A 23,478-nucleotide genomic window follows, 5' to 3' on the forward strand; every position below is an offset into this window, starting at 1 on the left:
GTATGTTTGGCAGCATGAGTGAAGGATGCTTTGTTGCAAAATAGGAAGCCAATTCTAGATTTAACTTTGGATTGGAGATGTTTGATATGGGTCTGGAAGGAGAGTTTACAGTCTAACCAGACACCTAAGTATTTGTAGTTGTCCACGAATTCAGAGCCGTCAGAGCCGTCCAGAGTAGTGATGTTGGACAGGCGGGCAGGTGCGTGTAGCGATCGGTGGAAGAGCATGCATTTAGTTTTACTTGTATTTAAGAGCAATTGGAGGCCACGGAAGGAGAGTTGCATGGCATTGAAGCTTGCCTGGAGGGTTGTTAAACACAGTGTCCAAAGAAAGGCCAGAAGTATACAGAATGGTGTCGTCTGCATAGAGGTGGATCAGAGACTCACCAGCAGCAAGAGCGACCTCATTGATGTATACAGAGAAGAGAGTCGGTCCAAGAATTGAACCCTGTGGCACCCCCATAGAGACTGCCAGAGGTCCAGACAGCAGACCCTTCGATTTGACACACTGAACTCTATCAGAGAAGTAGTTGGTGAACCAGGCGAGGCAATCATTTGAGAAACCAAGGCTGTCGAGTCTGCCGATGAGGATGTGGTGATTGACAGAGTCGAAAGCCTTGGCCAGATCAATGAACACGGCTGCACAGTAATGTTTCTTATCGATGGCGGTAAAGATATCGTTTAGGACCTTGAGCGTGGCTGAGGTGCACCCATGACCAGCTCTGAAACCAGATTGCATAGCAGAGAAGGTATGGTGAGATTCGAAATGGTCGGTAATCTGTTTGTTGACTTGGCTTTCGAAGACCTTAGAAAGGCTTGGTAGGATAGATATAGGTCTGTAGCAGTTTGGTTCAAGAGTGTCCCCCCCTTTGAAGAGGGGAATGACCGCAGCTGCTTTCCAATCTTTGGGAATCTCAGACGACACGAAAGAGAGGTTGAACAGGCTACTAATAGGGGTGGCAACAATTTCGGCAGATAAATTTTAGAAAGAAAGAGTCCAGATTGTCTAGCCCGGCTGATTTGTTAGGGGTCCAGATTTTGCAGCTCTTTCAGAACATCAGCTGAACGGATTTGGGAGAAGGAGAAATGGGGAAGGCTTGGGCAAGTTGCTGTGGGGGTGCAGTGCTGTTGACCGGGGTAGGAGTAGCCAGGTGGAAAGCATGGCCAGCCGTAGAAAAATGCTTATTGAAATTCTCAATAATGGTGGATTTATCAGTGGTGACAGTGTTTCCTATCTTCAGTGCAGTAGGCAGCTGGGAGGAGGTGTTCTTATTCTCCATGGACTTTACAGTGTCCCAGAACTTTTTTGAGTTAGTGTTGCAGGAAGCAAATTTCTGCTTGAAAAAGCTAGCCTTGGCTTTTCTAACTGCCTGTGTATAATGGTTTCTAGCTTCCCTGAACAGCTGCATATCACGGGGGATGTTCGATGCTAATGCAGAACGCCATAGGATGTTTTTGTGTTGGTTAAGGGCAGTCAGGTCTGGGGAGAACCAAGGGCTATATCTGTTTCTGGTTCTAAATTTCTTGAATGGGGAATGTTTATTTAAGATGGTTAGGAAGGCATTTAAAAAAATATCCAGGCATCCTCTACTGACGGGATGAGATCATTATCCTTCCAGGAAACCCCGGCCAGGTCGACTAGAAAGGCCTGCTCGCTGAAGTGTTTCAGGGAGCGTTTTACAGTGATGAGTGGAGGTCGTTTGACCGCTGACCCATTACGGATGCAGGCAATGAGGCAGTGATCGCTGAGATCTTGGTTGAAGACAGCAGAGGTGTATTTAGAGGGCAAATTGGTTAGGATGATATCTATGAGGGTGCCCGTGTTTAAGGCTTTGGGGAGGTACCTGGTAGGTTCATTGATAATTTGTGTGAGATTGAGGGCATCAAGTTTAGATTGTAGGATGGCTGGGGTGTTAAGCATGTTCCAGTTTAGGTCGCCTAGCAGCACGAGCTCTGAAGATAGATGGGGGGCAATCAGTTCACATATGGTGTCCAGAGCACAGCTGGGGGCAGAGGGTGGTCTATAGCAGGCGGCAACGGTGAGAGACTTGTTTTTAGAGAGGTGGATTTTTAAAAGTAGAAGTTCAAATTGTTTGGGTACAGACCTGGATAGTAGGACAGAACTCTGCAGGCCATATTTGCAGTAGATTGCAACACCGCCCCCTTTGGCAGTTCTATCTTGTCTGAAAATGTTGTAGTTTGGAATTAAAATTTCAGAATTTTTGGTAGTCTTCCTAAGCCAGGATTCAGACACAGCTAGAACATCCGGGTTGGCAGAGTGTGCTAAAGCAGTGAATAGAACAAACTCTCAAAAGAGAGCGCCTGGGGAATAGGAGTGGAGCTAGGCACTGCAGGGCCTGGATTCACCTCTACATCGCCAGAGGAACAGAGGAGGAGTAGAATAAGGGTGCGGCTAAAAGCAATAAGAATTGGTCGTCTAGAACGTCTGGAACAGAGAGTAAAAGGAGGTTTCTGGGGGCGATAAAATAGCATCAAGGTATAATGTACAGACAAAGGTATGATAGGATGTGAATACAGTGGAGGTAAACCTAGGTATTGAGTGATGAAGAGAGAGATATTGTCTCTAGAAACATCATTGAAACCAGGAGATGTCATTGCATATGTGGGTGGTGGAACTAATAGGTTGGATAAGGTATAGTGAGCAGGACTCGAGGCTCTACAGTGAAATAAGCCAATAAACACTAACCAGAACAGCAATGGACAAGGCATATTGACATTAAGGAGAGGCATGCTTAGTCGAGTGATCAAAAGGTTCGGGTGAGTGGAGAGGTTGGTTGGGTGTCACGGCGATTTAGACAGCTAGCCAGGCCATCGGTAGCAAGCTAGCATAGGAAGGACGTCTGTTATTAGCCACCTCTTGCGTTCCGTCAGTAGATTAGTGGGGTTCCGTGTGGTAGAGGGGATTAATCCAAATCACACAACAACAACAAAAATAAAAACAATAGATATAGTTAGATGCCCAAGAAGAAAAAATAATAATAAAAATAAATAAATTGTCCGATTGTCTATTCAGATAGCAGCCGATAAGACAGCTAATGGTTAGCAGGCCGCAAATGGGCGTTCAGGTAACATCGCGACGGAGAAGCCAGCCGGATAACTCCTTCGGGTAGATAACGTCGGCAGTCCAGTTGTGAAGGCCCGGTGGGGCTCCGCGTAGGCAGTAAAACGGGTCCGGATAGGTGACTGCAGCCCAGGAGTGATTGATGGAACTCTTCAGCTGGCTAGCTCTGGAATAATTGATGTTTGCTCCGGAATCGACGAAAGCCGATAGTCACACGGATAGCAGCTAGCTAGCTGTGAGATCCAGGTATGAATGTCCAGAGTTAGCGGTAGAAATCCAGGGACATGGAGAGAAAAATTGGTCCGGTATGTTCCGTTCTGAGCCGCACTAGAGCGTTCTGAGCCGCGATAGATTTTCGAGCTAAAGGATAGATGATGACCACAAACCGTGGTTAGCTGAATACTAACGATTTGCCAGTAAAGAAACTAACTAGCTTCTGACCTAGCTTCTGATTAGCTTCTGGATTAGCTTCTGGCTAGCTCCTGGCTAGCTTCTGGCTAGCTTCTTGGAGTTTCTGGCTGGCTTCTTGGAGGATTACAGATTTGAGGTAAATAATACTTTTTTATAAATATAAATTGGTGAGGCGGGTTGCAGGAGAGTGTTTTGAAGATGAGTTTATGGAAAAATAAAAAAATAATTGGTGAATGTAACTGTGCTGCTGGCAACAATTGAATTACAGTTTTTGTGCCGACGTTTACCGACACTGACCATATTCAACGGGTGTTGAGCTTTCGTAAATGCATCCGTTATTCGGCGCTCTGGCACACTCAGATGAGTGCTATTAACTCAATTGAAACGCACACGACTATACCACTTAGCTAAGCATGATATGAACAATCAGGTCAATAAACGTTGGGTAGTTAGTTAGATAGCAGATAGTTAATATACTGCATGGAAAGTTCGATGTATTAGGAGCCGACTACGTTAGGTAACTAGCTAAAACACAGGTACGTACTGCTGTAATGCTATGCGGTTCGTAAGGCTAGCGTAGCAAATTGTCAGCCAACATAGTGTAACTTATTTGAAAAGTCATTACTTTATTACACTTCTTAACATTTGTCGAAATTAGTTTAAGAAATTAATTTGTATCCGCTCTCGTTGGACTTCGGCCGCATATTTCCGCCATTTTCTTAAACTCTGAAAACGTTGTGAAGCCAGGCACACTTTCTGAAGAATTGCATTATGGACCTTGAAAGTAGGGAAATAGTGTCCACTGCATGTATACTTCGTATTTTGGCTATTTAAGTAGTGATGGGTCGTTCGCAAACGAGTCTGTCAAGCCTGCTCCCGCTCTTCCCTGGGTTGCCCTGCATTACGCACTCCTGCATCCATCATCTACACACATCATTTACGCACCTGCCTTCCCTCGTCACGCGTTTCAGCGATATTGGACTCACTCAATCACCTGTTTATTACCTCCCCTATATTTATCGTTTCCCCAGCTCTGTTCCCTGCTGCTGCATTGTTTGTCGTCTGTCTTTGTGTTTCCCAGTTCTGACGCTGTTACTGTCCTGTTGCATGTCCATTCCTAATTAAATGTCAACTCCCCATACCAGCTAATATTCTCCAGTGCCATTCCTGTCGGCTCTAAGACCCGGCATGTCAGAAGAGCCGAATCTATACAAATATTTAGAAAATATGATATGAATAATCAAAAGACTTCAATGAATATATTTAACTAATTCAAAGCACTTTGTTTATATACATTAAAAAGTTATGCTTTAAATGCAAATGTTTAATAGCATTCTTTTTCATAACAAACCAATATATTTTATATACATTGTGATTAAGGTAGAGTATGATTTTATTTAATTATTTAATTAGATTTGTTTTAACACCATTCATAGTCAAACTATTGCAAACTGTTTGACTTGAAAAAAATACAAAACATATTTTTTTAAAGAGCCATTTGGGAGCCAAAAGAGCCGGCTCTTTTTGGTGAGCTGAGCCGAAGGAGCCAGCTCACTGAAAAGAGCCAGAATGCCCATCACTAACGTTCCAGTGTGCTGAGAGAGAGCAAAACGCTCTGAATTTATGAACTGGCAATCTGACAACGATCTGGGTTTACCGGTAAACCCAGATCATACTCTGGCCCTCCAGATTCAATTTAATAACACACTTGTCATAAAATGTCTAGCTAGTCATTTGTTACGCTAACAAGCTAGCAAGAGCATCAATTTCCAATAGACAAGCATAGCTCTAGTATGCTCAACTGAAATTACACCGTTCGTTTACAGTATACTAAAATGACCTAATAGTATGTTAGTATGGGTATTCGAACACAGCTTTGCTGTCTCTCTTCTTCTCTGGCACTTTCTTGCTCCTTTTCCACCCTCTCCCCTACAGTTGGATGAGTTCAGTTCCTGCTCATGTTTCTAGCTTTCTCATCTCCATTACTCTATGTGTGCTTCTCTGATTGGCTGATGCAGGTGCAGATGGGTGTGACATTTTCTTAACATTTGTCAAAACTCTGAAACTCTGAAAACGTTTGTGAAGCCACGCACACTTTCTGAAGAATTGCATTATGGGCCTTGAAAGTAGGGAAATAGTGTCCACTGCAGGTGGGGGGAGAGGGTGTGGCAAAAATAACCTGAATATAGCTCAAGCCTTTATTCCTATAGTGTCAAATAGGACCTATGACAGTGTGTACACAAAGCACCTGATAAAAGTACTCAGACATACATAAGACTCCCATCAAAAAAATGACAATCGTAAATCTCTAAGTCATTGTGTTTGATAGCTTACACCTGGCTGGGGTAATTCCCACCTGAGGCTTAAAGAAAACAGGCACGTTTCTCAATTACGCTCTTTTCCTTCCCTCTGTTTACTGTATCCTTCTCTTCTCTGACAGTTCTTTACGCTGGGCAGGGAGCTGTAGCTAGGGAAGAGTGATGTCATCATACATGACACATTAATTCGATGGAATAGAAGCTTGGCAGAGAAACAGTCTGAAGATCAATATAGGGCTATATAGAGTCAAGCTGTTATTGCTTTATTGTGGCGATAGCTGAGACGACTAGTCAATGCCAACGGGTGTTGATCCTTTCAAATCAAATTTTGCACACAAACTTCGCAGATGTTATCGCGGGTGTAGCAAATGCTTATGTTCCCAACCGTGCATTAATACCTAACAATACAAAACGATACACGCAAAACCAATACAAATAAATGAATTAAGAAATATAGAAATATTAGAATGAGCTATATAAATATATACTGTATGTATATATAGACAGACTTATGTGAGGACATGGCATAGGCCAGACAGACAGAGACATGTGAGTGGACGTGGATACTGACCTGGTGGCCACCGCCTCTCTGGGGAAATGACTGCTTTTAAACATCAGAGCGAAGGCCCCCTCCTAAGACAGGATGACAAAGAGGAGAGAATACAAACATGTCTGTTAGGGTCCATGATGATGATGATGACGAGGAAGAGGGGAAGGTTGAAAATGAGAAGGAATTGTAAAAAGAAAAAATACAGCGAAGGAAAATGTAGAGGACAGTTTCAGTTGAACAGACCAACAGTGACATTACAAAACAACATTCAAATTTCCTATTTCTTTTTGGAGACAGTTTTTCCATCTGTTTCCCCTCGTGGGGGTAGTAGTGGGGATGTGTGGAAGGGATGGGAGGGGGGTCGATGTTCAGGGAAGTTAGGAGGAATAAGACCTCTATTGTATAAAACCAGCTCTGTTTCCAACACACTGCCAGCACTTTCACCAAGGGTGGGAGAGAGATGGAGGAGAGGAGGGGGAGGAGCAGTGGTCATTAGGATGTAAGGGGTCTGTTCTGGTCTGGTTCCTATTAGCCCAAACCCAGTGATGCTGTACATTTTATCCTCTGTGTTCTTCTCAGACCTTTTACAGTGAGCCAAGGAGAGGGGAGATGTGGCTGAGATAGGACTGGCTCCAATAAGACCAAACTCAACAACAAGAGTGTGTGAAGAACTGAGCGAGACAGAGAGAAAATGACTGAGCAATCTAGTTGGTGCAAAACGGATTGAAAAAGTGTCTCGCTCCTGTTCACCAGATACAGATTGCGATGTCACTAAAGATGTTGTTGGGGTGGTTGCCATGGTGACAGTTTTGGTGATGACGTAACACTATTAATGGGACGGACAAATTTGAGGCCAGACTGGACAGTGTGATGATGACATCATCAAGGGGAACTGGGTGAGATTGTTGCTCTGTTGTTGAAAACACTCCCTTACAATGCTGTTTCAGAGATGGAATTCACCATAGGGCCAGATGGGATCTGGGGATGTTTTGTCATTTTTGTTAAGCAGTTCATTTTTGTTTCGTAGTAGTAGCAGAAGCAGCCACAGTAGTAGTCGTCGTCATCATAGTAGTTTTTGAAGAATAATTTAAATAAATCTCACGTCGCCTCCGACACCCCTCCCCCAAACAGAAAATAAAACACTTATTTTCCCACCAGAACTGACTTTTTTGATAAATACTTTGTTGAGGGAAAATGTACTTGAAACGATTGTGGTGTGTTACCCATCGCTCCACAAAAGCCGTGACCCTTGCAGAGCAAGGGGAACTACTACTTCAAGGTCTCAGAGCAAGTGACGTCACCGATTGAAACGCTATTTAGCGCGCACCACCACGAACTAAGGCAGCCATTTCACATCCGCTACACTCACACCCCTCTTGACCTCCTCCTTTTCCGCAGCAAGCAGCGATCCAGGTCAACAGCATCAATTTAACAGTATAGACTTTATGTCCGTCCCCTCGCCCCGCCCTGGGCGCGAACCAGGCGCGCTCTGCACACATCAACAACAGTCACCCACGAAGCATCGTTACCCATCGCTCCACAAAAGCCGCGGCCCTTGCAGAGCAAGGGGAACAACTACTTCAAGGTCTCAGAGCAAGTGACGTCACCGATTGAAACGCTATTTAGCGCGCACCACCGCTAACTAAGCTAGCCGTTTCACATCCGCTACATTGGCAAAGTGGGTGGGGTTATATCCTGCGTGGTTGGCCCTGTCCATGGGTATCATTGGGCGGGGCCGCAGTGAGCCCCTACTCCCCCGTCTCAGCTTCCAGTATATATGCTGCAATAGTCTATGTGCCGGGGGGCTAGGGTCAGACTGTCCTATCTGGTGTATTTCTCGTGTCTTATCTGGTGTCCTGCGCGAACTTAAGTATCCTCCCTCTAATTCTCGTATCTCTCTCTCTATCTCTCTACTCCCGGAGAACCTGAGCCCTAGGACAATGCCTCAGGACTACCTGGCCTGATGACTCCTGGCTATCCCCGTCCCTAGTCCACCTGGTCGTGCTGCTGATCCAGTTTCTGCTGTTTTGCCTGTGGCAATGGAACCCCGACCTGCATTGCTTGCTGTTTGGGGTTTAAGGCTGGGTTTATGAATAAGCACTTTGTGACACCTGCTGATGTAAAAAGGGCTTCATAAATACATTTTATTGACTGATTGAGGTGTCCCAGTACTCACCAGCTGTTGAATGACCCTCTCCACCAGGGTAGAGAAGGACAGGTCTTCTCTCTCTCGGTTGTCGTAAACGTATTTGATCAGTTTAGGGATGACCTCTGTGTCTGTCTCTGACTCAAACTCATAGCCCTTGGAGTTCTGGAAGAGGGTGGGGATCAGAATGAATGTTACAAGCTTACTGAAAGCAGCACTCCCAGATATGCCTCTAACTTTTATTGTGTAATTTCTGGGCTTTTCATGCAAGGCTCCCTTGGTCTCAATTGGACTCCCTGCCAAAATAACGGTTAAATGTGCATTAGCTAGCATAGTAATAACTTCGCTAGCATAACACCAATAGTCAGAGGAGTTGGCTTCAGCACAAATAAATCTAAGGGGAGGTAAGTACATTCAGCATGGTTCACAAAACATGATTTATTGTAAAAAAAAATTACTGTCTGCTAGGATATAATTGCCTTGGGATGGATATCTGCTAGGATGGGTAAGAACAACATTTTATACCCTAAGAATTATGAGTGATAACTAGCAAAACCAGCAGAGGTAGCTATCAGTTACTATTCAGTGTCTCCTGCTTGCATGAATTTATACCCATTATAGCTGAGGAGAAGGTACCCAGCTAGCACATTAGGTTCCTTGGATGTTGTGGGAACTAATATTTTTGGTTTCACTTTGGTTGTGGGATCAAAGCCATATGTTTCCTGACCAGTAAAACAGAACGTTTTTTAAACGTTCTAAGAACAAAAGTGAACATCTTGCCGGTTCTGGGAAAGTTCATTTTTAAGTTGCAGGGAGGTTCAGAGCACATTTTACTCTGGTTCCTTTCAAAGTTTTCCTGGGAGGATTGATTAATGCTTTGAGAATGGAAATTATAGGTTATTTGGAAGGTTTTGAAAACTTAAGTCTTTTACTAATAACACTGCTAGCTTATTTGGGGTCAATTTTGTGTAACACGCACAGATAGGATACATTCATTTATTAGGCAATAATCATGTGAACACATGTCTTTTTTAATGTGACATGGCATCAGTAAGATTCAAACCTATGATCTTCTGTTCTCTACCCATGGAAGTCCACTGCACCACCAGGATGGAGATAGCATGCCATGTTCTTTTACGCATACGAAGCTGTTTATTTTTGTCTACTCAAACACACCCCCTTTCAAAGGAAACAAGAACTCATTAAGATCAGGTGTGACCAAATAGTTGGTGCGCCGACACATCTAAACACACTTAAGATGATTGAGGATAGAGAGATTTTGTTTGATGCTGAGAACAAAATTTATATGTTTTTAAATAAACCTTTTAGAACGTTCTCTGAATGTTACAACGTTTTTTTTAATGGAAAGTCTTCTTAATGTTCTGAGAAAATAATGTAGAGTTTATTGATGTTAATGTGTACAATTTCCTTTTTTTTTACATTCCCAGAATATTGCCAAAAGAGAACCATACGTTATCTGAACGTTCTAAGAACATCGCTAAAGTCACACCATTTTTATAACTTTCCCAGAATATAGTAAAATAGGACATGAAATAGAACCACACGGGAACTTGTGTGAAATGTTCTGTGGAAGTACTCAAATCAAATCAAATCAAATTGTATTGGTCACATACACACATTTAGCAGATGTTATTGCGGGTGTAGTTAAAAGCTTGTGTTCCTAGCTCCAACAGTGCAGTAATATCTAACAATTCACAACAATACACACAAATCTAAAAGTTAAATAATGGAATTAAGAAATATATAAATATTAGGATGAGCAATGTCAGAATAGCATTGACTAAAATACAGTAGAATAGGGAGTACAGTATATACATTTCCATTCAAAAGTTTGGGGTCACTTAAAAATGTCCTTGTTTTTGAAAGAAAAGCTATGTTATTGTCCATTAAAATAACATAAAAATTGATCTGAAATACAGTGAAGACATTGTTAATGTTGTAAATGACTATTGTAGCTGGAAACTGCTGATTCTTTATGGAATATCTGCATAGGCGTACAGAGGCCCATTATCAGCAACCATCACTCCTGTGTTCCAATGGCACGTTGTGTTAGCTTATCCTAGTTTATCATTTTAAAAGGCTAATTGATTATTAGAAAACCATTTTGCAATTATGTTAGCACAGCTGAAAACTGTTGTCCTGATTAAAGAATCAATAACACTGGCCTTCTTTAGACTAGTTGAGTATCTGGAGCATCAGCATTTGTGGGTTTGATTACAGGCTCAAAATGGCCAGAAACAAAGAACTTTCTTCTGAAACTCATCAGTCTATTATTGTTCTGAGAAATGAAAGCTATTCCATGCGAGAAATTGCCAAGAAACTGAAGATCTTGTTCAATGCTGGGTACTACTCCCTTCACAGAACAGCACAAACTGGCTCTAGCCAGAATAGAGAGTAGTGGAAGGCCCTGGTGCACAACTGAACAAGAGGACAAGTACATTAGAGTGTCTAGTTTGAGAAACAGACGCCTCACAAGTCTTCAACTGGCAACTTCATTAAATAGTCCCCGCAAAATCCCAGTCTCAACATCAACAGTGAGGAGGCAACTCTGGGATGCTGGCCTTCTAGGCAGAGTTCCTCTGCCTATTGTCTGTGTTCTTTTGCCCATCTGAATCTTTTATTTAATTAGCCAGTCTGAGATATGTATTTTTCCTTGCAACTCTGCCTAGAAGGCCAGGTTTCTGTACGTTATCATTTATTGTCCAGAGACTGAACATTAGCGAGTAATATACTCAGAAGCGGTGGATGGTGTGCCCGCCTCCTGAGTCGGACTAGAAGTCCACTCCGAATACCTTTTCTCCGCCGGCGGCATCTTGAAGCAGCCTCTGGGATAAGTTCAATTTCCTTGGGGGGTGCAAACAAAGGATCCAATTCGGGAAAGTCGTATTCCTGGTCGTAGTGCTGGTGAGTTAACGTTGCTCTGATATCCAAAAGTTATTTCCGGCTGAATGTAATAACACTAAAAAATGTTCTGGGCTAATAGTGTTAGAAATAACACACACAAAAAAACAAATACTGCAAAGTTGCTGAGGAGCTAGAATCAGAGCTGCCATGTCTGTCGGTGCCATCTTGCTGTAAACGTTGTTTCTTAATGTTCTTGGACAATTTGAGAACAAACTTTTAAATAGCACATGAGGAAATGTGTAGGAAACATTATGCTGAAGTACTGAAATTCCCACAGAATAATGTTGTTTCTTAACAGTCTCTGAAATATTTTAGATCATTCCTAATGTCAAACCAGTTGGAGAACATTCCTAAATCATTACCAAAATTGAAATTTAAACTTTTAGAAAATCTTCTATTAAAGTAATGAAATACCAAGAAAAAAGAATGTTCCAAAGCCAAACAACTATCATGCACCATTCCCAGAAAGTTGTGGGAAGGTTCTATGCAAAATAACCATAGGACAACCACACTCTCACCAAGCACTAAGAAACATATGGTTCTCAGAATATTATTCATTATGTGCTGGCTGGGCAGAACCAGCAAAACTGGACTGACAAAACAAGACAGACAAAAGGCAAGCTGACTCAGAAGATAAAAGATACACTGTATGGTTTCCATGTTAGCCCAAGCCAACATTGATCATTGCTACTTTGTTAATGCCATTTCAATTCACTTGCATTTGTGTAGAACAGTGCAAGAGTCATTGGTCAAAAAGTCCAAAACAAAGGACCCAGAACGAAGATTGTCAAAGGCAATGAAAGGCATAGAGACACCTGAAACCCCACCTCTTCAAGGAATACCTAGGATAGGATAAAGTAATCCTTCTCACCCCCCCCCTTAAATTATTTAGATGCACTATTGTAAAGTGGCTGTTCCACTGGATGTCAGAAGGTGAATTCACCAATTTGTAAGTCGCTCTGGATAAGAGCGTCTGCTAAATGACTTAAATGTAAATGTAAATGCAATGGATGACAGAAGACTTGAAATCCTATAATCCTTCTGATCATATCTCGGTCCATTACCAAGGGTGTGACCCAAAACAAGCTGAACTTTACGGTGGAGTAATTTATACTTAAATAGAGTAGAACTATAGAAATACAGACAGCGGAGTGGAGGGGTAGAGTAGGACTTGTTCTTACCAGGTACTTCTTTAACTCTTTGTAGTTGGTGATGATGCCATTGTGGATGACAACAAACTCTGAGGGAAAATAGAGACAGCAAGAAATCAGTCAGGAAATAGAGACAGTGAGAAATCAGAACTCCTCTTATCATAGAACTCCTCTTATCATACACTACATGGGCAAAAGTATGTGGACACCCCTTCAAATGAGTGGAATCAGCGATTTCAGCCACACCCATTGCTGATAGGTGTATAAAACCCAGCACACAGCCATGCAATCTCCATAGAAAACATTGGCAGTGGAATGGCCTTTACTGAAGAGCTCAGTGACTTTCAATGTGGCACCGTCATAGGATGCCACCTTTACAACAAGTCAGTTAGTCAAATTTCTGCCCTGCTAGAGCTGCCCCGGTCAACTGTAAGCGCTGATATTGTGAAGTGGAAATGTTTAAGAGCAAAATGTTTAAGAGCAAAATGTTTAAGAGCAACAATGGCTCAGCTGAAGCACTTAGCGTGTAAAAATAGTCTGTCCTTGGTTGAAACACTACCGAGTTTCAAACTGCCTCTGGAAGCAACGTCAGCACAAGAACTGTTAGTCGGGAGCTTCATGAAATGGGTTTTCATGGCCGAGCAGCCGCACACAAGCCTAAAATCACCATGCACAATGCCAGGCGTCGGCTGGAGTGGTGTAAAGCTTGCTGCCATTGGATCTGGAGCAGTGGAAATGCCTTCTCTGGAGTGATGAATCATGCCTCAACATGTGGCAGCCCAACAGATGAATCCGGGTTTGGTGGATCCTAGGAGTACCCTACCTGCCCAAATGCATAGTGTCAACTGTAAAGTTTGGTGAAGGAGGAATAATGGTCTGGGCATGTTTTTCATGGTTCGGGCTAGGCCCCTTAGTTCCAGTAAAGGGAAATCTTAACACTACAGCATACTATGACATTCTAGATGATTCTGTGGTTCCAACTTTATGGCAACAGTTCGGGAAAGGCCCTTTCCTGTTTCAGCCTGACAATGCTCCCGTGCACAAAAAGAGGTCCGTACACAAATGGTTTGACGAGATCGGCGAGGAAGGACTTGACTGGCCTGCACAGAGCCCTGACCTCAACCTAATCGGACACCTTTGGGATGAATTGGAACACCGACTGCGAGCCAGGCCAAATCGCCCAACATCAGCGCCTGACATCACTAATGCTCTTGTGACTGAATGGAAGCAAGTCCGCGCAGCAATGTGCCAACATCTAGTGGAAAGCCTTCCCAGAAGAGTGGAAGCTATTTTTGAAGCAAACGGGGGACCAACTCCATATTAATGCCCATGATTTTGGAATGAGATGTTCGACAAGCAGGTGTCCACATACACTACATGACCAAAGGTATTTTAACAGCAATTCCTGTAATTCCTGCCTGACTGTATAGTTAAGGAGTGTATCCTGAGTGCTGACATATGCACACACACCTTTGCATGTGGCAGTCAGAACTAGAACTAAAATGACACTGAACATAGTTATTTTTAGCACAAAGAACACATATGAAAGGTGTGCCTGAGGAAGGATATGGCTGTGTTTAAAGTCAACTGAACAAGACTCTGTCTGTCTGTCTGGCTGGCCTCTGTGAAAGGCTGATTATCTCTGTCCATCTCATGTTCTACATTTGGAAGTGTGTAAATACTCCTTTCACTGAGGCCTCCCACACTCCCCTAGAACTCTCCCTGTAAGAGAGAGCTGCGGGGAGGCAAGGCCTGATCACAGTATGTAAGGTGTGTTTTACACATTGATATCTCTGGCCAATCAGTAACCAGAAAAAAAATAGCTTGCCTGACTGACTGACACCGCCGTTCCAGAGAACTTTGTCAAAGCCATGACAGAGCAGTGGGTTGGTGTGTATGTCTGCACTGTATGTTGTGTGTAGGTTCACTGCTATGCTTTATCTTGGCCAGGACGCAGTAGCAAATGAGAACTTGTTCTCAACTAGCCTACCTGGTTAAATAAAGGTGAAATAAAATAAAATAAAAAGGTATGAACTGTGTGTGTGTGTGTGTGTGTGTATGTGTACACAGGTGAGTGTGTGTTACCATTGTTCTTGTCGGAGCGGTGGGGGTGGCTGTTGAGGGCGCTGGGTTCTCCGTGTGTGGCCCAGCGTGTGTGAGCCATGCCAAAATGTGTGTCCAACTCCACCTCCAGATCCATGCAGTCTTTCTCTGATCACAAAACACATCAAGCACTGATCAACAATACGAACAAAGGTATTCTATCAATGATTGACCAGTAACATGATACGACTTAACGTCAGTCAATAATGGGTACATTGCTAGGGTGAAGCTGACAGAGGACTGACTACGTTCGTCTGGTAATTCAGCCGAGCTCAATGTCTTACCATAACCCTACACTGTACCCTCTTTCATTAAAGAGGTATTTGGTTAGGACAGAGCAGAAGGGAAAGCGTGAGGAGCACTAGAAGAGGGAGAGAAATGCACTTGAAGGGTCGTGAGGCAGAAAAGAAGTTACCATGAAGAAAGAGGTACAGGCCATAGGAGTCTTTGGAATCATATGTGACGTCAGAGGAGAGGAATGTGATGAGGGAATGAGAGAAATGTATCCATAAGACCTACTGTAGAGCTCTTCATCCAGGGCCTTGACTTTGCCATTCTTCTTAATGAGAACGATGTTGTTGTTGTTGATGCCATCTGTCGTCGTGTTTTTGTCACCATCCACAGCGATGCCTGAGACACGAGAGAAAAACTACTGAGGCAAATGTATAGCAATACCAACCCTAAGCCAATCATGGTCAATGAAGGCTAAACCTGCTGGCTAGTTGGCTGCAAGGCTAGTCAATGAATCAGTTCAACTTCAACTGATGCAGTGTTCATGTCCGATTTGAAAACTTGTTTGAAAGACTCAAATAAAGAGATTGAACAAGATCTGAAGAACAACAAATTCATAACATTTTGTACAAATTGGATTTGCAACAATATCATACGAATTGCTAAATATATATTAACATTTTTTTTGCAGGACGTCACATATCATACAAAATGGATGTCATAGTACACCATTTCCGGGGACCTGTTGTGGCTCGTTAGCACTACTTTCAAAACTACTGCCTGAAATAATACAAAACCTTTATAACGGACCTATCAGAGGAAAGAGCTGATTATTGTGGAATCTCTTGTGAATATCAACCAGCTCACGTAGGTCACGTGTGTGTGTGTGTGTGTGTGTGTGTGTGTGTGTGTGTGTGTGTGTGTGTGTGTGTGTGTGTGTGTGTGTGTGTGTGTGTGTGTGTGTGTGTGTGTGTGTGTGTGTGTGTGTCAACGAACACATGTTAGAATCACTGCTAGACAGCCATTAACAAGTTTTGTCATACATTTTCCAAGCCGATTTAACCTCAAAACTGTAACTAGGACAACTGTAACGAGGGACATTCAATGTGGTATTGCTAAGCAACTCCAGTGTATATTTGGCCTTCTGTTTTAGGTGATTGTCCTGCTGAAAGGTGAATTTGTCTTCCAGTGTTGGAGAGCAGACAGAACTGGGTTTTCCTCCAGGATTTTGCCTGTGCTATTCCGTTTTTTTTATCCTAAAAAAAGTCCCTAGTCCTTGCAGATGACAAACTATGAAGATATGAAGACTGGTACTCAGTGATGTGTTGTGTTGGATTTGCACCAAACATAACACTTTTTATTCAGGACAAAAAGTTACTTTCTTTGCCAAATATTACTTTAGTACCTTATTTTTTATTATGTTGCTTCTTTTCCTTCTTTTCATTCTGTAATTTATGTTAGTATTGTGGAGTAACTACAATGTTGTTGATCTATCCTCAGTTATCTCGTATCACAGCCTTTAAACTCTGTAACTGTTTTAAAATCCCCATTGGCCTTATGCTGAAATCCCTGTGCGGTTTCCTTCCTCGCCGGCAACTGATTCAGGAAGGGCACCTGTACCTTTGTCATGACTGGGTGTATTGATACACCATCCACAGTGTAAAATGTATAACTGCACAATGCTCAAAGGATATTAAATGTCAGCTTTTTTGTTTGTTACCCTTCTACCAATAGGTGCCATTAACAAACATCTTTGTGGTTGGATCTGTGCTTGAAATTCAATGCTTGACCTTACAGACAATTATTGGTGTGTGGTACAGAGATGTAGTAGTCATTTAAAAATCATGTTAAACATGTGCCAAAGCAATAGTAAATATCAGTGAGGCAGATATCATTGGTGTATGGTGAGGCTCAGAACAGGAATAGGGGCAACAGATTCTCTCATCACATGTTCAGGACTCTCTACCACTGCATTCTTTGCTTTCTGGGTTCACCTCATCTCATTTATCTGAACACTGTTGACCGATGCCCTGTCCCAAAATCAACCCCTACATTGGTTCCTCCTTTAAAAGTTGCGTCATACTGCGGCACACCTTGAGGGCCTGTGGCACGTTATCTAAACTCAGCAACAACAAAAAAGTCCCTTTTTCAGGACCCTGTCGTTCAAAGATAATTTGTAATAAAAAAAAACTCACAGATCTTCATTGTAAAGGGTTTAAACACTGTTTCCCATGCTCGTTCAATGAATCATAAATAATTCATGAACATACACCTGTGGAACAGTCGTTAAGACACTAACAGCTTATAGACGGTAGGCAATTAAGGTCACAGTTCTTAAAACTTAGGACACTAAAGAGGCCTTTCTACTGACTCTGAAAAACATCAAAAGAAAGATGCCCAGGGTCCCTGCTCATCTGCGTGAACGTGCCTTAGTCAAGCTGCAAGGAGGCATGAGGACTGCAGATGTGGCCAGGGCAATAAATTGCAATGTCCGTACTGTGAGACGCCTAAGATAGCGCTAGAGGGAGACAGTATGGACAGCTGATCATCCTCGCAGTGGCATACCACATGAAACAACACCTGCACAGGATCGGTACATCCGAACATCACACCTGTGGGACAGGTACAGAATGGCACCAGCAACTGCCCGAGTTACACCAGGAACATACAATCCCTCCATCAGTGCTCCGACTGTCCGCAATAGGCTGAGAGAGGCTGGACTGAGGGCTTGTAGGCCTGTGGAAAGGCAGGTCCTCATCAGACATCACCGGCAGCAATGTCGCCTATTGGCACAAGCCCACCGTCGCTGGACCAGACAGGACTGGCAAAAAGTGCTCTTGACTGACGAGTCACGGTTTTGTCTGACCAGGGGTGATGAGCGGATTCACGTTTATCATCGAAGGAAAGCGTTACACCGAGGTCTATACTCTGGAGTGGGATCAATTTGGAGGTGGAGGGTCCATCATGGTCTGGGGCAGTGTGTCACAGCATCATCGGACTGAATTTGTTGTCATTGCCTGCAATCTCAACGCTGTGCGTTACAGGGAAGACCTCATTCTCCCTCATGTGGTACCCTTCCTGCAGGCTCATCCTGACATGACCCTCCTGCATGACAATGCCACCAGCCATACTGCTCGTTCTGTGTGTGATTTCCCGCATTTCCTGGATCTCAATCCCATGAACCACGTCTGGAACCTGTTGGATCGGAGGGTGAGGGCGAGGGTCATTCCCCCCAGAAATGTCTGGGAACTTGCAGGTGCCTTGGTGGAAGAGTGGGGTAACATCTCACAGCAAGAACTGGCAAATCTGGTGCAGTCCATGAGGAGGAGATGCACTGCTGTACTTAATGCAGCTGGTGGCCACAGCAGATACTGAGTGTTACTTTTAATTTTGGCCACCCACTTTGTTCATGGACACATTATTCAATTTTTGTTAGTCACATGTCTGTGGAACTTGTTCAGTTTATGTCTCAGTTGTTGAATCTTGTTATGTTCATAAAAATATTTACACATGTTAAGTTTCCTGAAAATACACGCAGTTGAAAGTGAGAGGACGTTTCTTTTTTTTGCTGAGTTTATTTGTCAGACATTTTTTCTGTTAGTGCAAGTTATTGATAGTTTGACCACCAGAGGGCATCTTTGAGAAGCATTTGATAGTCTTCCGTATTGGCATTAACAGATAATTTAAAACCTTTTTGTAATAACATAGTATATGGATTGATTTTAAGAAATTTGGCTTAATTAATTTGATTAATATTATGGTGTTTCTATTCAGAGAAAAATGAAACCCTCAGGGTTTCCATTAGGATGGATTGGAAAATATGGAGCTGTACAACGGGAGGAAGGAGTAGGCTGTCATTGTAAATAAGAATTTGTTCTTAACTGACTTGCCTAGTTAAAAAAAGTATACACTAAGATCATAACATTTCTGCACCTTAATTTTCTAAATCTTTTCTAACAAATACACAAACGGAGATGAAGTGAAAATAATAATATCATTGATTTATCAAGACCAGTCCCCATGCTTGCCTTAGAGCAGCGAGAAACGGTGCTAAAATGACTCTCCACCAATAATTACATTTAGAGGATTGGAGGACTCTAAATTTTCCGTTAGGATCTGTGAGAATATCTGAGAATATCTATGGGGCTTTTAAATCATTCTAAATTCATTTTTAATAATAATAATAATAAATTGCTTTGTTTAAAAAGTAACAATATTTTGCCCAGTGTGTTATTTCAAATTATTTATTTCTGGTGAAACTTGCTTATATTCATGAAGATGATGAGCAATCGGCAAAGGCAATCGGCAACATCGCTCTAATTACAGTCAGAAGACAGTTGAAGAAACAAGCGTGTTTTAATGACTCCAACCTAAGTGTATGTAAACTTCCGACTTCAACTGTGTACAGTTCATTCTGAAAGTATTCAGACCTCTTTAGTTTTTCCACATTTTGTGGCCTTATTCTAAAATGGATTACATTTTTTTTCCCCTCTCATCAATCGATACACAATACCCCAGAATGAAAAAGCAAACAGGTTTAAACATTTTTGGAAATGATTAAAAATAAAATCCTGAAATATCACAACTGTATATATACACAGACTTAGGTTGGAGTCATTAAAACTTGTTTTTCAACCACTCCACAAATTTCTTGTTAACAAACTATAGTTTTGACAAGTCAGTTAGGACATTTGTTTACAGTCAGATTATTTCACTTACAATTCACTGTATCACAATTCCATTGGGTCAGAAGTTTACATACACTAAGTTGACTGTGCCTTTAAACAGCTTGGAAAATTCCAGAAAATGATGTGTTGGCTTTAGAAGCTTCTGATAGGCTAATTGACATCATTCGGGTCAATTGGAGGTGCACCTGTGGATGTATTTCAAGGCCTACCTTCAAACTCAGTACCTCTTTGCTTGACATCATGGGAAAATCAAAAGAAATCAGCTCAGACCTTAGAATTTTTTTTGTAGACCTCTACATTCACTAACATATTCCTCTCAATTGTACATTTTTTACATAACTCGTTATGATGCTATAATTACTTAGATTAGCTTCCACCGCAATGTTTTGTCAGCCATCTTTGCTGAAGAAAGTCAGGTGTCAGGTGGCTTGTGTCAAATTTGTCATTGGAACCACGCAATATGATTGGTCATATAAAAACTTTGGAACCCAAATGCATAATGAGTGCTCTAATTCCCCCTTGCGGTGGTCCGGAACAATGAAGCCGTGACGCTGGGTACCTCTGAGACCCGCGGTGTAAGCTAGCAACTTTTAAAGGAGGAACCACTGTAGCTATAGCCGAGATCCTACTACCCAATGGATCAGATGGGTGGAAGTAATAAGGTATTAGAGCTACCTTTTGCCCACTGGTACGCCAGCTAGATGGGATGTCCACACCCAGTTTCAAATGGACCATGTGATCACATGTGTACACCTGTGTCACGGATTCCACCGAAGGTGGCTCCTCTCCCTGTTCGAGAGTCGCCGGCCTACTTGCTTCCACCGATCAATTTTCCTTTTCGTTTGTGTCTGTCTTGGTGTTTACACCTGTGTCTTATTAGTTGATTTCGGTGGGTATATTTACCTCCACTGCCTGCTAGTCTTTGTGTGGGATTGTTTTCTGTGGTTACGTTGTTAGGGGTGTGTGTCTGCACCACGGGGTTTTCTTTTCTCATGGCAGTTGTGCCGTTTGGTATGAGTTTAGGAGTAGAGGTTTCTCCTCCGTGTGTAGCGTTTATTTCCCTGTGTGAGTGTCGACCTCGTTTGGGCGTGTTTCAGTCCCATGTTGTAGTTGAGTTGGGACTGCTCAATAAACTATTGTGCCACTGGGACTTCCTTGCTCTCCTGCTCCTGATTCCTGGACCTCCCTCCTTCAGGAGGCACGAAACAACCTGCTTCAACAGTACCCTGCATGTCAACATAGGAGGACAATGCACTCATCGGCATGATAACTGACAGTAACCGGCCGCACTCAACTGTAAGTGATTAGATATTATAACTTCAGTACCACCACAGAGTCTCTGTATCAATATTCTCACTGCTTATTAACCACCCTGAAGCATCATAGTGAAGGAATAACGTTTTGGGGTTTTACAGTGTAATGACAGTGGTTTTACTAATGTTTGTCATAACTGTGCTTGAAGCCATATACCCGCTGTGCAGTTCCAAAGTAAGACTGGATAAAACATAGTGAGATGCAGTTGTGGGAGTGGTGCTCTGTGGGCTTTAGTGTGAAGGAGCTGTTGTGTGTGTTCAGGGTGATACTCAGGGTCTTACCTGCTGAATCGTAGCCTCTGTACTCCAACCTCTGCAGTCCCTTCACCAATGTCTCAAATATTTCCTTTCTGGTGCGAGGCACACAGTAATTCAGGTAGGCAAAGATCCCTGCAATGAGGTCAAAAAAGAGGGGATAAAGGGGTGAGGGAGGGGAGAGAGAAAGACTATTTACTTATTTCACCCTCTTTCAGTCTATATACAGTCAACTCAAGCTGTTTTATGAGTACTTTCACTGAAAGTCTTGAGCAGTGTGTAGTTTTAATGTAGACTATCCATCCAGTACTAGACTATGGTTTAGAAAACAGTTGAGGCGGCAAGTAATGTACTGCTGTAAGGGATCTCGTCCTCCTCTTCTGAGGAGGAGAAGCGAGAAGGATCGGAGGACCAAAACGCAGCTTGGTAAGTGTCCATAATGTTCATTTAAAAAAATAAACTGAACACTACGAAATACAAAACAATAAATGTGAAATGAACGAAACAGTCCCGTGTGGCGACAAACACTGACACGGAAGACAAACACCCACAACACAAAACTGAAACCCAGGCTACCTAAGTATGATTCTCAATCAGAGACAACTAACGACACATGCCTCTGATTGAGAACCATACTAGGCCGAACACAGAAACCAAACATAGAAAAACAAACATAGACTGCCCACCCTAACTCACACCCTGACCATATAAACAAAGACAAAACAAATGAACTAAGGTTAGAACGTGACAGTACCCCCCCCCAAAGGTGCGGAATCCGGCCGCAAAACCTGAACCTATAGGGGTGGGTCTGGGTGGGCGTCTGTCCTCGGTGGCGGCTCTGGCACGGGACGTGACCCCACTTCACCACAGTTTTTGTCCGCCTCCTCAACCGCCCCCGTGGCCTCTTATGAGCGGTGACCCTCCCCGCTGACCTCCGACTGAGGATCCTAGCCATGGGTCCCGAATGGACGGGAGATTCCGGCAGCGCCGGACAGGCGAGAGACTCCGGCAGCTCCGGATTGAAGGGCGATTCTGGCAGCTCCTGGATGACTGACGGCTCAGGACAGACGGGAGACTCTGGCGGCTCAGGACAGACGGGAGACTCTGGCGGCTCAGGACAGACGGGAGACTCTGGCGGCTCAGGACAGACGGGAGACTCTGGCGGCTCAGGACAGACAGGGAGACTCTGGCGGCTCAGGACAGACGGGAGACTCTGGCGGCTCAGGACAGACGGGAGACTCTGGCGGCTCAGGACAGACGGGAGACTCTGGCGGCTCAGGACAGACGGGAGACTCTGGCGGCTCAGGACAGACGGGAGACTCTGGCGGCTCAGGACAGACGGGAGACTCTGGCGGCTCAGGACAGACGGGAGACTCTGGCGGCGCTGGGCAGGAGGAAGGTTCTGGCAGTGCTGGACACGCGGGAGCACCTGTAGGGAGAAGACGGAGAGAGAGCCTGGTGCGGGGGGCTGCCACCGGAGGGCTGTTGCTTGGAGGTGGCACCGGATAAACCGGACCGTGCAGGCGGACTGGAGCCCTTGAGCATGTGTTGGCGAACCGGGGACACCATGCGTAAGGCTGGTGCCATGTACGCCGGCCCGAGGAGACGCACTGGAGACCAGACGCGTAGAGCCCGCTTCATGGCACCTGGCTCGATGCCCACTCTAGCCCGGCCGATACGAGGAGCTGGAATGTTCCGCACCGGGCTTTGCACACGCACCGGTGCCTGACCGGTCCCTCTCGCTCTCCGGTAAGTACGGGGAGTTGGCTCAGGTCTCCTACCTGACTTAGCCACACTCTCAATGTGCCTCCCCCAAGACATTTTTGGGGCTGCCTCTAGGGCTTCCAGCCGCGCTGCCGTGCTGCCTCCTCATACTTCCAGCTCTGCTTTAGGGCGGCGATATTCCCTGCTTGTGCCCAGGGTCCCTTGCCGTCCAAAATCTCCTCCCCAAGTCCAGGAGTCTTGTGTTTTCGGCCGCTGCTGCCCGTTACCACGCTGCTTGGTCCTCTTGTGGTGGGTGTTTCTGTAAGGGATTTCGTCCTCCTCTTCTGAGGTGGAGAAGCGAGAAGGATCGGAGGACCAAAACACAGCGTGGTAAGTGTCCATAATGTTTATTTTAAAACATAAACTGAACACTACGAAATACAAACAATAAACGTGAAATGAACGAAACAGTCCCGTGTGATGACAAACACTGACACGGAAGACAAACACCCACAACCCAAAACTGAAACCCAGGCTACCTAAGTATGATTCTCAATCAGAGACAACTAACGACACCTGCCTCTGATTGAGAACCATACTAG

At 43.8% G+C, this 23,478-nt stretch overlaps 1 protein-coding gene across 2 annotated transcripts in view; it reads right to left on the reverse strand.

Annotated features, from left to right (window-relative positions):
• The window catches only part of LOC135526219 (glutamine--fructose-6-phosphate aminotransferase [isomerizing] 2-like), a 52,724-nt gene that overhangs the window by 24,402 nt on the left and 4,844 nt on the right, over positions 1 to 23,478 (reverse strand). For both annotated transcript variants that reach the window (XM_064954392.1, XM_064954391.1), the window contains exons 2-7: positions 21,200 to 21,307; positions 15,205 to 15,315; positions 14,668 to 14,793; positions 12,613 to 12,671; positions 8,537 to 8,671; positions 6,382 to 6,443 (exon numbers count right to left, since the gene is read on the reverse strand). In XM_064954392.1, the coding sequence (XP_064810464.1) occupies positions 6,382 to 6,443; positions 8,537 to 8,671; positions 12,613 to 12,671; positions 14,668 to 14,793; positions 15,205 to 15,315; positions 21,200 to 21,307 (601 nt within the window). The remainder of the gene's footprint in view (positions 1 to 6,381; positions 6,444 to 8,536; positions 8,672 to 12,612; positions 12,672 to 14,667; positions 14,794 to 15,204; positions 15,316 to 21,199; positions 21,308 to 23,478) is intronic.

This window comes from Oncorhynchus masou, chromosome 32 (genome assembly GCF_036934945.1).
Source record: "Oncorhynchus masou masou isolate Uvic2021 chromosome 32, UVic_Omas_1.1, whole genome shotgun sequence".
NCBI lineage: Eukaryota > Metazoa > Chordata > Actinopteri > Salmoniformes > Salmonidae > Oncorhynchus > Oncorhynchus masou.